Here is an 18,258-nt window from a genome sequence, read left to right on the forward strand (position 1 = left end):
GAAGCAGGCTCCACGCAGGGAGCCCGTCGCAGGACTCCTTCCCGGGTCCCCAGGACCACACTCCGGACTGCAGGCGGCGCCAAACCGCTGCGCCACCGGGGCTGCCCCAAGGTCTTAAAGTAAGTGAAAAAAATGTTTGAACTAAACAAAAATTAAAACACAGTATATCAAAATTTGTGGGATACAACACAAGTAGGTTTTAGAGGGAAATTTATACCATTTAATACTGACATTAGGAAAGCTTATCTCGGGATCCCTGGGTGGCGCAGCGGTTTGGCGCCTGCCTTTGGCACAGGGCGCGATCCTGGAGACCCGGGATCGAATCCCACGTCGGGCTCCCGGTGCATGGGGCCTGCTTCTCCCTCTGCCTATGTCTCTGCCTCTCTCTCTCTGTCTCTCTCTGTGTGTGACTATCATAAAATAAATAAATAAATAAATAAATAGGAAAGCTTATCTCTAAAAATCTTAACCTAAGCTTCCACCTTGAGAAAGCAGAAAAAAAGAGTATGTTAAACCCAAAGCAAACAAAAAGAAAGAACAATTAGAGAATAAATCAATGAAATTAGAAGTAAAAAAAAAAAAAATCAGGGATCCCTGGGTGGCGCAGCGGTTTGGCACTTGCCTTTGGCCCAGGGCGCGATCCTGGAGACCCGGGATCGAGTCCCACGTCGGGCTCCCAGTGCATGAAGCCTGCTTCTCCCTCTGCCTGTGTCTCTGCCTCTCTCTCTCACTGTGAGACTATCATAAATAAATAAAAATTAAAAAAAAAATCAATGGAACTAATAACTATTTTTAAAGAAAGTAATCAAATTGATAAACCAAGACTGACCAAGTTAAAAAAAAAAATAGAAGACATAAATTTCAGTGTCAAGAATAAAAGAGGAGACATCAATACTGGATAATTACAGAATACTATGAATGACTCTGCTCAGTTCATAAATTCAATAGGATGAAATGCACCACTTTCCTGAAAGAATTCAAAAAATACCAAAACTCACTTGAGATAACCCGAATACTCCTATGTATGTTAAAGAAATTATATTTGTAGTTTAAAACCTTTCAGAAAAATGAAATCCAGGCCCACATGATTTCTGTGTTAAATTTGACCAGGACTTTAGGAAGAAATCATATCAATCCTACATGGTCTGTCCTAGAATATTAAAGAGGAAAGAAACTCCCAAAATACATTTTATAAGACCAGTATTACCTTGATGATTGATAACAAAACTAAAGACATTAGAAAAAAACTATAGACAAAAAAAAAAAAAGACTCCAACCAACCAAAAAACAAAAGGAAAAGAAAAAGAAAATCTATAGATCAGTATCATCCCCAATGAACATAGATGTAAAAATCCCCCAAAACATATTAGCAAACTGAATCCATCAATATATGTAAGGATAATTTATAAAAATCAACTGAGGTTCATCCCAATGCAAAGGGAAAAAGACTCTCAAGCAGGCTCCTTGCTGAGTGCAGAGGAGTCTGACCCTGCTCAACCACCTGAGCCACCCAGGGGCCCCTGCAATTTCCATTTCTTTTTCAGTCTAGGAGGCAAGAAAGAACAAGCTCTTGGGACAGATAGATGTATGTTGTAATCTTATGTCTGCTGCTTTACTAGATGGAGACAGTGGTTAAATTAGCTGATCTCAGTTCCTTAGTTTCCTCATTGTATTCTGATATTAATAGAGCCCTTGTGGTTGTTGGAAAAAGTAATATGAGATAATACAAATCATGTGCCAGGCATATAATTAATATGTGCTCAATGCCCTTTACCAGTTTAGAAATTTTATGTCTATTCCTACTTTACTGATAGTTTCTATCATGAATGGAAATTGAATTTTGTCAAATGATTTTTCTGCCTTTATGGAAATTATAATGTATTTCCTTATTTCATCTGTTAATGTGGTAAATGACATTGATTGACCTTTTGAATTTTGAACTAAACTTGCAGTAGAATGGACAATTTGATATAAAATTGGTACTCATATTAATATATCTTCAGAAAATATGTGAAGTTTGAGAGTAAATTTTGGATTACTGAAATTTACCTTACTGAGGTAAACTAAAATTACCTAAGTATACATGATTGGTTAAAATTTCTCATATCTTACAAAACCTAAAATACAAATGTTCTTATTGAGAAAAATGAGATCAATTTATATAAAACAAATAAAATTTTATCCTGAAGAAATCAGAGATGTTCACAGATAATTCTGTATGAAAATTTTCATTCTAGAGTTTATAATAGCAAATGGAATAAAAGCAAACTAATATTCAACCAAAAGGGGGATATTAAATTTATTTTGTATGATAGAGTAAAATGTATATGTGGGAATCGGTGCTCCTGATATTTTAAGCCTATAAGTAGAAATCCTATATATCTTTTCATATATAGGAAAAGAAACTGGAATGGAATGCACCAAGTGGTGCATTGACTATGTATGGTTCTATTCTCTACTTCTTTCTGCATTTTCTTAATTTTTCACAATTAAATGTTATTACTTAATAAAATGTTTACAAAAAAAAGAATTTAATACAGTGAAGCATATAATGTTGGGAGGAAGATTTTACAGAACCAGATAGAGATGAGCTTACTTTAACACAAGGACTATCAGTTTATTGTAGGTTTTGACCAAAGCTCCATTTATTTTCACGCACTAAAAGCCACACAAGTATTTGTGGGAGGTCCCTGGACCTGAACTGGCTGGATTTATTTGTTGAGTAAAAAGTTATGGTCTTTCTGAAGACTTTCCTACACACCTCACTCGACAGCCAGACCATTCTATATCCAATATTATTTGATATTATCTTTCAAGTTAACATGCCAATTTGTGGTCCTCTTTGTACATTATCATTATGGCTTTTGTTTTTCTCATTGTTTTGTAGCTATGACACCATTTGAAATGAACAATCAAACGGATGTCACTGAATTCATCTTCTTGGGATTTTCCAACCACCCCAAACTACAGGGCTTGTTTTTCCTGGTTTTCTTGATCATTTACCTGACAACACTCCTGGGAAACATGCTCATAATAACAGCCACTAAAATCAGCCTTGCTCTTCATACTCCAATGTATTATTTCCTCAGCAACCTGAGTTTCTTGGACGTCTGCTATACATCCACCACCATCCCAGTCATGCTGGTGAACTTCTTCCACAGAAAGAAAACCATCTCATATGAAGGCTGCCTTTCCCAGATTTTCTTCCTCGTGACATGCGCTGGCACTGAATGTGTCTTATTGGCTGCTATGGCTTATGACCGCTATGTAGCAATTTGCCACCCCCTTCAATATCCGGTCCTCATGAGTGTGAAGGTCTGTGTTTTTTTGGTGACTGGGTCCTGGCTATGTGGGCTGGTGAATTCTGTGATACACACAGTGCTGGCAGCCACACTCACTCTCTGTGGGCCAAACCAAATCAGCCACTTTCTCTGTGACATCCCATTGCTCCTGGAGCTCTCTTGCTCAGACACCTCTCTCAATGAGTCTGTGCTCCATGTGGCCAGTGCCACCATTGGCCTGAGCCCCTGTCTGTTTACTGGAGTGTCCTATATACTCATAATTTCTGCCATTCTTAGGATTCCCTCTGCTCAGGGCAGGAACAAGGCCTTCTCTACCTGTGCATCCCACCTTACTGTTGTTGTGATATTTTATGGAATGGCCAATTTCAACTATGATAAACCCAGAGAGGGTTACTCCTTAGACATAGATATTCTGGTCTCTGTGCTCTTCTGTGTTGTGACCCCCATGTTGAACCCCATCATATACAGTCTGAGAAACAAGGAGGTCAAGGGTGCCCTGAGGAAGCTGGCTGGAGGGTATGTGATCCCTGGCAATATTAGTGTCTAGATCAGTGGTCTTCAAACAGATATGAAAAATTTCTAAGATATTTGTAACATACAGAGTTTTAGAGTCTATATCCAGATGCTCATTTCCTACATACCATTTCCCAAAATTCATCTTTTTCTCCTCTCTTTCCACAGGTACTCTTTTTCTACTTTGCAAAGTCATGATGCATCAGATATTTTGTGTTAGTACTCAGTACCGTCTTAATCCTTCTAGTCCTCTCCACATCCTAAGGCTGAAATCCTGGAAAGATTATTTCTCAGGTTCCCTTGCTAACAGGGTTCCATTTTAAATTCTGCCAATATAAGAGCCATACACAAGAGATTAGGAAGGGAATATAGAAGAAATTGTCTTCTTCTGGATCTGGTAGTAGTGGCACACTAGCACTGCAGTGGCAGAAACAGACTTCTAGGGGTCATTAGCTGATGTTTACAGTCTCCTGAAACAGCTGTTCCTGAAACATGAGATCACACAAGTATGAAATGACTGTCTCTCTATAGGGAGAGTAGAGGCTTCCATGAAGAGGGTAGTATAACCTGCCTTCCCCCTTTTCTGTTTGTCCAGCTTTTCCAACGCTTTTATCACTTATTTCCTGTGTTAAATTCTTCTGGGTTGAAATATCTAGATTAGTTTTTAATTTCCTCCTTGAACACTAGCTGCTCCAGCATTTTATATCAGGAGTTATTCTAGGAATGTGACCCTCAAAGTTTAGAAGTCTAGGGGACACCCGGGTGGCTCAGTTGGTTAAGCATCTGACTCTTGATTTTGGCTCAAATCATGATCTCGAGGTTGTGGGATCCAGCCCTACACCAGGCTCTGTACTTGGCATGGAGCCTGCTTTAAGATTGTGTCTGGACGTCCCACTGCCCTCTCTTAAAAAAAAAAAAAAGATGTAAGTCTGGATTGTATATATGATCTGATGGAGTTTAAATATTTTGATGAGATCATAGCGAGTGGAAAATGGGAATCTAATCATTCATAGTGTGCAATAACAAAATGACTGCTTAAAATTATAACAGACACTGTCTGAAATAAAATGTCTATTGGAAATCATACTTTGAAATACCAGTTACTACTATAATACTACAATTGACTTTTATGATGGGAATGAAAGCTACAAAATCATTTACTAACTGCTATTACTGATTGCAATGGGATGTTTATAGGAAGAAAATGACAGGCTCAGGCATTTAAATTTCTCACTCAAGGCAAGGTCAAACAACCAAAAAATCTTTTATATCTCAACCCTGGTGAAGCTTAATTCAAAAAAAAATCTGATTTTCTGGGTTGCATAATTACAAAGTAAATCATAAATCCATAATTTCTCCAGGTCTTTTATGTGGCACTTAGGACATTGACTTGGGAATGAGTGGAACTCTGATCATTAGAATGGGGAAAATATAGTGGATTTAGGTAAATCTTAAAACTTTAAACCCCTAAATCTTTGTTAAATTTCCTTGACATCAGAAGTAGCCCCTCCTTCTCTATGGAGAAAATTAACTTTCCCTTAGTTGAAAATCTATAATGACCTCACCTGAGGCAATTGTCTTACAAGTAATGCCAATTCTCTTTAAGATTCTCACCTACCATCTTTCATTATCTCTAGACTAGACTCTTAAGGCCCAATTCCTGAAGACCTCAGGCTGATAGCACAGGGTATAACCCAAGAGATTATAATGCTCACACCAAAATAAAATGTCAACATTTTATCATTTTTTATTGGTAAAAGCCTTGAGGATATGTATGACAATGAATTATTAGGGTGCCATTCCAGAGGACAGAACATATTGCTGGGTCATTTTGAATATATTCACATGGGTTCATTTCCTAGAAATTTTTGGTTCGGTGTGTTATCTTGAGCAGCTAGAAGGGGCTCCAATAGGTTCTTTCTACACTCAATGATGGACTACATTCAATAAAATTAAGATGCCAGGATATTCCTGACATAATGTAAATCATGGGATCCAAATCTTCAGGGAAATAAAAATGTTCAATTGATTTATTTTACATCACCCACTTACCCTAGACCCACAAGTACTCAAGGAGGAACAAGAATACTTTCCCATTACCGAAACCTTCTGCAAAATGCATTGATAAAGGGAGCACCAACATCCTTAAAAAGTTTGTAGTGGCTGTCCTCTGCAGCCTGGGAATGACACTAGGAGATGGCATTGAAATGGGTTCCCTTATTTCAGTGGGGATAGTGGGATTCTGAAGCGATAGAAGTCATGTGGTTTCACAGAAATCAGAATATTTTAATCTGTGGAGATCTTTGGCAATGGCTAAATGATCACATTATCTCTAGATACGAAAAGAATGAGTATCTTACTAAAATATTATCTGTTCAATATAATAAGAAAAACCCAAGTCCAGGAACTAAAATCAGTAATTGAATCATATAATGGAAAGCTACCCTCACTCAGTTCTCAGACCTTCTGAACCAACAGATTTAATGAGGTTTCAAGGATCTGTGGAATTTGCGCTGCCATATAAAGCCCTTGATGCCCCAGTAGGAGAATTACAGTATCAATCCCCTAGAATATAGAACAAAGCCATGCTCTCTTCTGAAAATAACTCTTATCCCTTTGAAAAATAGCTGCTGGCTGCTATTGGGTAAAAGATACTGATCATTAGAATGGGATACAATGTAACAATGTGATCTAAACTATTATATTAGCTATATGTTCTCTGATCCACCAAGTTACAAATGTGGATGAGATAGCCTCATCATCAAGTGGAAGTGATATATATAATATCAGGTTCCAAATACTCCTGAAGGTCCAAATTAGTGACATAAGCAAGTGGTTTAGACTTTCAAACGCCTTACCTTACAGTACTGGCGCTTCCCTCAAGACATGGATTTGGGATACTAATCCTCTATCAGATATGTCATTTGCAAGTGTCTTTTCCCATTCCATAGATTGCCTTTTAGTTTTGTTGATTGTTTCCTTAGCTGTGCATAAGCTTTTTATCTTGATGAAGTCTGAATAGTTCATTTTTACTTGTTTTCCCCCTTGCCTCCAGAGACATGTCTTGTAAGAAGTTGCTGTGGTCAAGGTCAAAGAAGTTGTTGCTTGTGTTTTCCTCTAGGATTTTGATGGTTTCCTGTCTCATATTTAGATCTTTCATCCATTTTGAATTTATTTGGTGTATGGTATAAGAAAGTAGTTCACTTTTATTCTGCTTCATATTGCCGTCCAGTTTTCCCAACACCGTTTGTCATAGTACTGAAAGTCCTAGCTTCAGCAATCAGACAGCAGAGAGACATTAAAGTCATCCAAATCAGCAAGGAAGAAGTCAAACTTACACTATTTGCAGATGGCACAATACTCTGTAGAAAACCTGAAAGACTCCACCCAAAAATTTGCTAGAATTTAGTAAAGTTGCAGGATATAAAATCAACATACAGAAATCTGTTGTATTCCTATACCTTGATAATGAAGAAGCAAGAAGAGAAATCAAGAAATCAATCCTATTTACAATTATACGAAGAACCACAAGATACCTAGGAATAAATCTAACTAAAGAGGTAAAAGATCTATACTCTGAAAACTATAGAACACTCATGAAAGAAATTGAAGAGGACACAAAGAAATGGAAAAACATTCCATGCTCATGAATTGGAAGAAAAAATATTGTTAAAATGTCTATACTACCCAAAGCAATATACACATTTAATACAATCCCTATCAAATACCCACTAGCATTTTTCACAGAGCTAGAACAAACAATCCTAAAATTTGTATGGAACCACAAAAGATCCAGAATAGCCAAAGCAATCCTGAGACTCATGTGGACATGTGCTACATTCTAAAAGAACTACTTGAGCTTTCTACCTTCTACAGACAGAAACCTGAGGAATATGTGTAGGACCAGAATCTAAGTGTGTGGTATAATGGTGGAAGGAATATAAAATCAGATCAGTCCAAATTTATTGATATGGTCTCAATAAGCAAAGATTCTGCATTTAATGTTGCAGCTTCAGGAATTAGAAAGGGCTCTGTTTGGCCACTTGCTGAAAACATAAACCTTTAAAGGTGACCTACAGTACATGAGTTAGAAATATAAGACCTACCTTGGTTTAATCCCTTTCTGTAAAGAAAGGGTTTTTAGAATTTGAAATGTTAAAGTATGTTTGTCATTTAAAACCAGCTTATCCATCCTAGAAGGGTCCAGAAGATACACCTTTCACCATAACTGTAAGAAATAAATTTGTGAGAGAAGCCTCAGGCTCCTTTAAAAGCTCTGTGATTGCTCTTCTTTGTAGGCCAGAATGTACAGGAGGAACTGTGGTTATTGAATTGGGAAACCTAAATGCAATGGGAATAATTGGTTCCATCCCGGGGCACTTAACCACCAAAGACAAAGGGCACATGGTTATCATAATGGAGAGAAGAGACAAAGCAGCAATAAGAATAGTTTGATTTGCACAGGGCTACTTGATCATGGTGGCCCTAGAAGTGAAATAGATAAGCTACTAAATTGTTACTTGGTCTACATAAGGAGAAAATTTCTAGGTCAGGTGGACATAAGTCTAACTTCATAAAAATCAGAGTCATAGCCCCTCAATCAATTCCCAGACCTGAGGCACTATATAGAATCAGAACCTCTTGAAAAAGGGGAGTCCAGTTCTCCTTGAGGAAAAAGACTGGTAATTTATACTATTAATATTTCTCCCAGTTCCCCCCCCCCAAAAGGAACAATGGCATTTTACTAAAGTAACTATACATTGGGGAAAAGGAAATAATCAGACCTTTCAAGGCCTCTGGCTCTGAACTGACATTAATTCCAGGAGACCCAACACATTGCTGTGGTCCATCAGAGTAGGGACTTATGGAAATCAGGTGATCATTGTGGTTTTAGCTCAGGTTTGTCTTATAGTGGGTCCCCAAGCCCATCCTGTTATTTACCCAGTTCTGGAATTCACAGTTGGAATAGACATATATAGCAACTGTCAGAATTCTCACACTAGTTCCCTGATCTGTGAAGTGAGGGCTATTATGATGGAAAAGACCAAGTGGAAGCCACTAGAACTGTCTATTTACAGAAAAATGATGAAGTAAAAGCAATACTACATTCCTGAAGGGATAGCAGATTAGAGCTCTTGTCAAGGACTCAATGAAGGAGTGGTGATTCCCACCACATCCCCCATTTAACTTTCCTACTTGGCTTGTGTAGAAGACAGATGGATCTTGGAGAATGACAGTGGATTATCATAAGCTTTACCAGGTGGTGATTCTAATTGCAGCTGTTGTACCAGCTGTGGTTTCCTTGCTTGAACAAATTAACACATCCCCTGATACCTGGTATGCTGCTATTGATCTGGCAATGCTTTTTTTAAAAAAAATCTATTAATAAAGACCACCAGAAGCAGTTTTCGTTCAGCAGGCAAGGCCAGCAATATGCCTTCACTGTCCTACCTCAGAGGTGTATCAACTATCTAGCATTGTACCACAACTTAGTGTACAAGGATCTTGATTGCCTTTGCCTTCCACAAAATATCCTGGTCCATTACATTGATGGCATTATGCAGATTGGACCTAATGAGCAAGAAGAAACCACTCAAGACTTATTGGTAAGACATTTTTGTGTCAGAGATAAGGAAATAAATTTAACAGAAGCAGAGGCCTTCCACCTCAGTAAAATTTCTAGGAGTCCAGTGGTGTGAGACATCTCATAAGATGAAGGATAAATTGTTGTGTCTTGCCCCACCTCTAACAATAACAACAACAACAACAAAAAGGCACAAAGTCTGGTAGACCTTTCTGGATTTCAGAGGCAACATATAACATTTGGACATGTTACTGTGGCCCATTAAACCAATTGATCTTAAAAGCTTCTACTTTTGAGTGGGGTCCAAAATAAGAGAAAGGTCTACAACATGTCCAGGCTGTCATTGAAAGCTGCTCTGCCACTTGAGCTATGTAATCCAGCAGGTCCAATGGCACTTTAAGTGGCAGCAGCAGATAGGGATGCTGCTCTCTGAAGCCTTTGACAGAACATAACATATATGGGAACTATAGCAACCATGCTTAATTTCTTTCTATTTTGCTCCCTATATGAGCATATATAAGTAGGTGTTTTCTCCCTTCCTTTTCTTGCTATTTTTTATAAAGAATGTTGGTGGGCAGCTAATTCAATTATTTAGCCTTTAGTTATAGAATATCTAGAATGAATTGTGACTAAACTAGAAACAAAACTTACCTAGAAAAAAATATGACTGGTGAGACTTTGACACTGAAATCTGGAAAGGAGGGTGAGAGTATCCCTGTGTGGGGGACAATCATTTCATGTTACTCTGAGTCATTAAATTATTGCTTAGAAGTTTAAGTTGGAGTTCAAAGGTGTATGTGAATTATTTACCAAAGGGATAAACTATGCCAGATATGTGCCTTGGCACTCAGAATCATCCTCATCATTCTATGCTCTCTTCTGAATTACTGGAGCTAAAAATCTGGAGACTGAACTTCTAAGACTCCCTTGCTACTGGAGTTCTGTTTTAGGTTCAGCCAATGAAAACAGATGACAAACCAAAAGCATAGGGAAGGTAAAAACCTTTTCTTCTGACTCTGGCAGTCAAATGAGATTACAGACTAGCACAGGATTTTGCAGTAGTGATATCAACTATAGACAAACATAGGATCAAATGAGCTCCTGTGTGGATGGTAGCAGTTTATTACATTTCCTAATCTCTGGGAGATATTGTTTTCCTTCCTCATGTGCTCCTTCGATGTTTCCAAAATTCATTGAAATGAGTTCTCCATATTAAATGGCTTTCTATTTGATATATCTTCGATTTCTCTGACTGATTTAAAAAAAAAACTACTCTCACCCTTTCTCAATCTTACTATGGTGCATAATCCCCAGGGTGTGGTAACCTCTTTTTTTTAAGATTATATTTTTTAAGTAATCTGTATACTCAACATGGAGTTCAAATTTACAACCCCAAGGCCAAAAGCCATGGCTCTACTGGCTAAATCAGCCTGGTACTCCTGTGATAATCTCTTTAGATCCTAAAAATATGTAATATTAGACTCAGTGGTAACAATAATTAAAAAATTAAATAATTTAATAAAAATTAAATTAACTTTTTAGGAAGTTAATTATTGAGAGAGACATCTTCATGCATGTAGTGTTTTATTCTCATTCAGTCACATAAGAATGCGTCTTGGGCCTGAAACACCTCCTTATCAAGATATATCTTGATATATAGCCCATAGAGCCTAAGCTGGGCTTACCACCTTGTGTGTGAATATTTTTCCCTACTTCAAACTCTGAGTGTGCTCTTTTGTTAAGCTTAAGTGAGTATCTTAATGGCCCTCAGACATACTCCCAGCTTTCAGTGTTATGGACTTCAAGGGGAGACAAAGAGGTCCTACCTGAAGCACTGAGAGAGGTACATGCAGGTAAATTGCCCTGTGTCAGTTGTGGAGAAAGTTCCACTGACTATGAGGGATTAATGCTTCCTACTGCTATTGATCTCACTCTGTCTCTTCTCCTAGCACATGTTGCTCCTTCCAGTGCTTGTCTGCCTGTGTTTTCCTTGGCAACTGCAGTAGCAAGATGCAATGGGAAGAAGTGTTTAGAATCTTCCCCTGGGATTGGTAACCTGTGCTTGGTGTTCTGTTCCCCTGGGATACATGACTGGCTCGTGGTACTGTATTTGGTATCAAATAGTTCTTAGTTCTTTGTTTTCAACAAAATTAAAAGGGAACCAAATTAAGTAATTACCTGATAGGTCACTTTTTATATTTACTCAGACACTATTTCTGGTGTTCTTATTATTTCTTGATGAGTCAGGATTCCACCTATATAATTTCCCTTCAGTGTGAAGAATCTTACTTAGCATTTTCAATAATGCAGCTCTTCTGGCAATATATTCTTTTAGTTTTCTTTTTACCTAAAATTGCCCTTATTTCACCTTGATTCTAGAAGAATAATTTCACTGGATACAGAGTTCTGCGTTGACATAGGTTTTTTCCAACACTTTAAAAATGTAGTTCCAGGAGGTGATCCAAGATGGCAGCATAGGAAGACCCTGAACTCACTTCTTCCCACAGACACACAGAATCTACACCTAAATATAGATCAATTCCACATGAAGAAGAACTGAATGCTAATTGAACTGTACCTGCACACCAAAGGATGCAGGAACCGCATGTAGAAGAGTTGGAGGGACAGGGACATGGTAGCTACAGGAACCCTATTCCTATATGATGACCTACAGTAGGGAGGGATATCACTGAGAAGGCCTCATAGACTCACTTACCCTGGGCACAGCAAAAACAAAGAAACACACACATACACAACCAGATTCCCACCCTCCCCTCCAAAACAACAACAACAACAACAACAACCCAGCAATTTAAAGGGAAACTAGACTATAAGTGAAGGAAATCCATTTACCAACCTCAGAGCATTCACCAAACTGTGGCAGAACTGCTGGAACTCTATCAGATTGGAGGTTCTGGCAAATGCCATTCTTTACATTCTTTTTCCACCTTGACAGTATAAATGGGAGCAGGATCCAGGCACTATAGCCAGCATTCTAGAGCTGCCCCAGCAAGATCCAGGCCCCTAGGCTGCATCAGCTGCAGCCATCAAACCAATGTGGCTCCCCACTCATGCCCACCCAGTTCCAGCCATCACACCTTGGTGGCTCTGGTACAGTCTGATCCTCTCTAGGACCCCCAGCCCAAGACCACTTCCAGCTCCAGTGATCTCACCAAGGCAGCCCCAATACAGAATGCCCCAAGATACCCTGGCTCACATCCATTTCCACACCACCTCCAGCCATCCTGCTATGGTGGGTGGCCACAGCATAAAATGCCCCAGTACCCCCACAGCCCACCCCCATTCCAGCTCCAGCCCTTCTGCCAGCCAAACAAACCCACAACTAACATTATACTCTGTGATAAAAAAGCTGAAAACCTTTCCTCAAGATCAGGAACAGGACAAGGATGCCCACTCTCACCACTTTTATTCAACATGGTATTGGATGTTCTAGCCACAGCAACTAGGCAAGAAAAATAAACATTCAAATTGGAAAGAAACTGGTAAAACTGTCATGTATTCAAATAATATGATGCTATATATAGAATACCCTAAGATTCCACCAAAAAACTATCAGAACTAATAAATAAATTCAGTAAAGTTGCAGGATACAAAATTAAAATACAGAAATTATTTGCATTTCTATACAGAGTAATAAGCTATTGGAAAGAGAAAGTAAGAAAACTATCCCCTTCACAAATATATCAAAGAAAAAAATATCTAGGAGTAAATTTAACCAAGGAGGTTAAATACCTCAGCCTTGAAAACTAAAAGGCATTGATGAAATAAATTGAGGAAGACACAAATAAATGGAAACATATTTCATAATCATGGATTTGAAGAATTAATTTTGTTAAGATGTCCATATGGCCTAAAGCAATTCTACAGATTCAATGCAATCCCTGTCAAAATACAATGGCACTTTTCATAGAAATAGAACAATAATACTAAAATTTGTATAGAATCACAAAAGATCCCAAGTGGCCAAAACAATTTTGAGAAAGAACAAAGATGGAAGTATCACAATGCCAAATTCCAAACTATCTACAAAGCTATAGTAGTCAAAGCAGTATGGTATTGGCACAAAAATAGACACATCGATCAATGGAATAGAAAAGAGAATCCAGGAAAAGCCCATGCACGTATGGCCAATTAATCTATGACAAAGAAGGTAAGAATATACAATGAGAAAAAACAGTCTCTTTAATAAATGGTATTGGGAAAACTGGACAGTTACATGCAAAAAAAAGAAAGAACCTGGACCACTATCTTACACGAGATACAAAAATAAATTCAAAATGGATTAAAGACTTGACTGTTAGACCTGTTGCTATCAAACTCCTAGAAAAAAATATAGGCACAAGCTTTTTTTTTTCTTTTAATTTTTATTTATTTATGATAGTCACACACACAGAGAGAGAGAGAGAGAGAGAGAGAGGCAGAGACACAGGCAAAGGAAGAAGCAGGCTCCATGCACTGGGAGCCCGACGTGGGATTCAATCCCTGGTCTCCGGGATCGCGCCCTGGGCCAAAGGCAGGCTCCAAACCGCTGCGCCACCCAGGGATCCCCAGGCACAAGCTTTTTGACATTGGTCTTAGCAATAGTTTCTTGGACCAGTCTACTCAGGAAACATAAATAAATAAAATAAAAGCTAAAATAAACAAATGGGATTACATAAAACTAAAAAACTTTTACACTGTGAAAGAAATCATCAACAAAACAAAAGGCAACCTATTGAAAGGGAGAAGATACCTGCAAATAATATATTCAATAAGGAGTTAAAATCCAAAATATATGAAGAACTTACACAACATAACATAAAAAATAGTCTGATTAAATATGGGCAGGGGTGTTTGGGTGGCTCGGTTGATTAAATGTCTGACTCTTGATCTCAGGTCAGGTCTTGACCTCAGAGTTATGAGTCCATACCTCACATTGGGCTCTATGCTGCACATACAGCCTGCTTAAAAAAATAGGCAGAGACCTTAAATAGATATTTTTCCAAAAAAGACCAATGACTAATAAGTATGTGAAGAGATGCTAATCATCGGGAAGTGCAGATCAAAACCACAATGACATATCATCTCACACCTGTTAGATTAGTTATTATCAGAAAGACAAAAATAACAAGTGTTGGTAAGGATATGGAGGAAAAGGCACCCTTTTACACTGCTGGTGGGAATGTAGATTGGTGCAGCCACTATAGAAAACAATATAGAAGTTCCTAAAAAAAAAATAGAGCTACCATGCAATATAGCAATTTCATTTCTGGGTATTTATCCAAAGAAAACAAAGATACCAATCTGAAGAGATATATACACTCTTGGGTTAGTTGCATCATTTTTTACAATAGCCAAAGATATGGAAGCAACCCAAGTGCCCATCAATAGATGAGTGGAACAAGATATGATATACACACATGCACGCGCATACACACATACACTGGAATATTACCTAGCCATAAAAAGAACAAAATCTTACTGTCTGCAAGAACACGGATAGAATTAGGGGGTATATGTCAAGTGAAACAAGTCATACAGAGAAAACAAATCCCTTATGATTTCATTTATAGGTGGGATATAAAGTACAAAACATAATGAATCAGGAGCATGGACATGGGGCAAAATATAGGAGAGGAGGAAGGATTGCTCGAACAAAACACAACAGAAACAGACTTATAGATACAGAAATGTTTTTTAATTTCCTAATATTTTGTGATTTTCCATTTACTTTTTTGTGATTGATTTCTAGTTTACTTTCATTGTGATCAGGTATATTTTATGTAATTTCAATAGCAACGCGAGAGAGAAACAAATCATAAGAGACTCTTAATGTTAGAGAACATACTGAGGGTTGATGGAAGGAATGGGTCAGAAATGGGCTAAATGAGTGACAGTATTAAGAAGGCCACTTATTATGATGAGCCCTGGGTGTTATATATAAGTGATGAATCACAAAATTCTACTCCTGAAACCAGTATTACGCTATATGTTAACTAACTAGAATTTAAATATAAACTTGAAAAAATTATTAACACTTATTTTAAGTCCCACTTACATGGTTTATTTTGGCAGAAATCAATGAAATAGAAACCAGACCAATTAAGCCAGGAGTTTGTTCTTTGAAAATATTTTTGTACTCAATGTTTTTTGTGATTTTCTTAGAATTTTTTAGACCCAATAGTAGTACCCTAGGATTTTATGTACACTCAAAACGAATGTTTATTCTGCAGTTATTGGGTAAAGTGCTTTATAAATATCAATGACATGAAGTTGTTCAAATCTTTAAATAAAATCATTAACTTGTCTATTCTCCTTTCATTCTGTTAATTTTGTTTCCAAAGTAGATATTTTTAAATAAAATTTGTTTTGTTGTATATTTTAATTGAAGCAAAATTAATATGTTTATATTAGTTTCAGGTGTACAACATATTAGTTTGGTATTTGGGATGCCTGAATGTCTCAGTAGGTTGAGTGTCAGACTCTTAATTTGGTTCAGATCACCATCTCAGGGTTGTGAGATTGAGCCATGTGTAGGGCTCCATGCTGGGCATGGAGCCTGCTTAAGATTCTCTCTCACCCTCTCTGTTTGCCCCTTCCCACATCTACCCCCTACACATGTTTCTCTCTCTAAAATAATAATAATAATTATTATTAATAATAATAATTTGATGGACGCCTGGGTGGCTCAGCAGTTGAGCATCCACCTTCGGCTCAGGGCGTGATCCTGGAGTCCCAGGATCATGTCCCACATCGGGCTCCCTGCATGGAGTCTGCTTCTCCCTCTGCCTGTGTCTCTGCCTCTCTCTTTCTGTCTCTCATAAATAAATAAATAAAATCTTTAAAATAATAATAATAATAAATTGATATTTGTAGACATTACAAAGTGATCAACACAGTAAGTCTAGTTGTCATTTGTCACCCTATAATTGACCCCTTTCACCTTCTCCACTCATTCCCATAGTTCTGTTAATTTTGCTTCATGAAGTCTGAAGCTGTAATTAGGTGCATAAACATTTTTTTAAGATAACCATCACCAAAATCTCATTTTACCAACATTTTAATCATTCCTAAATGATCCCTAATTTCATTTGTAGTCAGTTCCCATTCCCATCTCCAGCCCCAGGCAACTATTTTTTTTTATAAATTAATTTTTATTGGTGTTCAATTTACCAACATACAGAATAACACCCAGTGCTCATCCCGTCAAGTGTACCCCTCAGTGCCCGTCACCCATTCACTCCCACCCCCCACCCTCCTCCCCCTCCACCACCCCTAGTTCATTTCCCAGAGTTAGGAGTCTTTATGTTCTGTCTCCCTTTCTGATATTTCTCACACATTTCTTCTCCCTTCCCTTATATTCCCTTTCGCTATTATTCATATTCCCCAAATGAATGAGAACATATACTGTTTGTCCTTCTCCGGTTACTGTGGCCAAGTTCAAAAAGGGTGTTGCCTGAGTTCTTCTCTGGGATTTTGATGGAATCTTGTCTCACATTTAGATCTTTCATCCATTTTGAGTTTATCTTTGTGTATGGTGCAAGAGAGTGGTCCAGTTTCATTCTTCTGCATGTGGATGTCCAATTTTCCCAGCACCATTTATTGAAGAGACTGTCTTTCTTCTAGTGGATCGTCTTTCCTCCTTTATCGTATATTAGTTGAGCATAAAGTTCAGGGTCCACTTCTGGGTTCTCTGTTCTGTTCCATTGATCTATATGTCTGTTTTTGTGCCAGTACCACACTGTCTTGATGAACACAGCTTTGTAGTACAACCTGAAATCTGGCATTGTGATGCCCCCAGATATGGTTTTCTTTTTTTAAAATTCCCCTGGCTGTTTGGGGTCTTTTCTGATTCCACACAAATCTTAAAATAATTTGTTCTAAGTCTCTGAAGAAAGTCCATGGTATTTTGATAGGGATTGCATTAAACGTGTAAATTGCCCTGGGTAACATTGACATTTTCACAATATTAATTCTGCCAATCCATGAGCATGGAATATTTTTCCATCTCTTTGTGTCTTCCTCAATTTCTTTCAGAAGTGTTCTGTAGTTTTTAGGGTATATTTTGAGAACCATTTGAATGGTAAATGGTTCTCCAACCTTTTATTTTCAGGTTGTAGGTGTACCCCAGGCAACTATTAATTCATTTTCTGTATATATGGATTTGTCTATTCTGGATATTTCACATAAACAAGATCATATAATATGTGGCCTTTTGTGTCTGGCTTCTTTCAATTAGCATAATGTTTGTAAGGTTCATATATGCTGTAACATATGTCAGTAGTTCATTCCTTTTAATAGTAAATAATATTCCATTGTAAAGATAGGACACATTTTATTTATCCATTAAGCATTTGATGGACATTTGGATTGCTTTCACTTGGAGAATAGTTTGAATAATATTGCTATTAACATTCATGTACAAGTTTTTTCTTGGACATATATTTTCACTTTAGGGGGGCACATCTCTAGACGTGAAATTTCTGGGTCCTTTTGAAGCATTCCCAGGCTGTTGTCCAAAGCAGTTATATCATGGGGCACCTCAGTGGCTCAATCAGTTAAGTGTCTGACTTCTGCTCAGTTCATGATCTCAGGGTCCTAGGATGGAACTCCGCATCTGACTCCCTGTTCAGTGGAGAGTCTGCTTGACCCTCTGCCACTCCTCTTGCTTGTACTCTCTCTCAAAAAAATAAAATCTTTTTTTTTTAAAAAAGGTAATGAAGCAGCTATTGCATTTTACATTCCCACCAGCAATGCAAGAGGTTCAAATTTTTCCCTATCATCATTAATAGTTATCGCTCTTTTTGATTATAGCTATTCTAGTGAGTAAAAAGTGGTTTTGTTTTGCATTTCTCTGAT

General features: G+C 37.7%; 1 protein-coding gene across 1 annotated transcript; it reads left to right on the forward strand.

Annotated features, from left to right (window-relative positions):
- The first annotated feature begins 2,889 nt into the window (after window positions 1–2,889).
- LOC129501232 (olfactory receptor 5V1-like) lies at window positions 2,890–3,849 on the forward strand. The gene has a single exon (XM_055312176.1). It carries the CDS (start codon window positions 2,890–2,892, stop codon window positions 3,847–3,849), a length of 960 nt encoding a protein of 319 aa, XP_055168151.1.
- The last annotated feature ends 14,409 nt before the right edge of the window (window positions 3,850–18,258 follow it).

The sequence above is a fragment of the Nyctereutes procyonoides genome, unplaced genomic scaffold, assembly GCF_905146905.1.
Source record: "Nyctereutes procyonoides isolate TBG_1078 unplaced genomic scaffold, NYPRO_anot_genome, whole genome shotgun sequence".
Classification (NCBI taxonomy): Eukaryota; Metazoa; Chordata; class Mammalia; order Carnivora; family Canidae; genus Nyctereutes; species Nyctereutes procyonoides.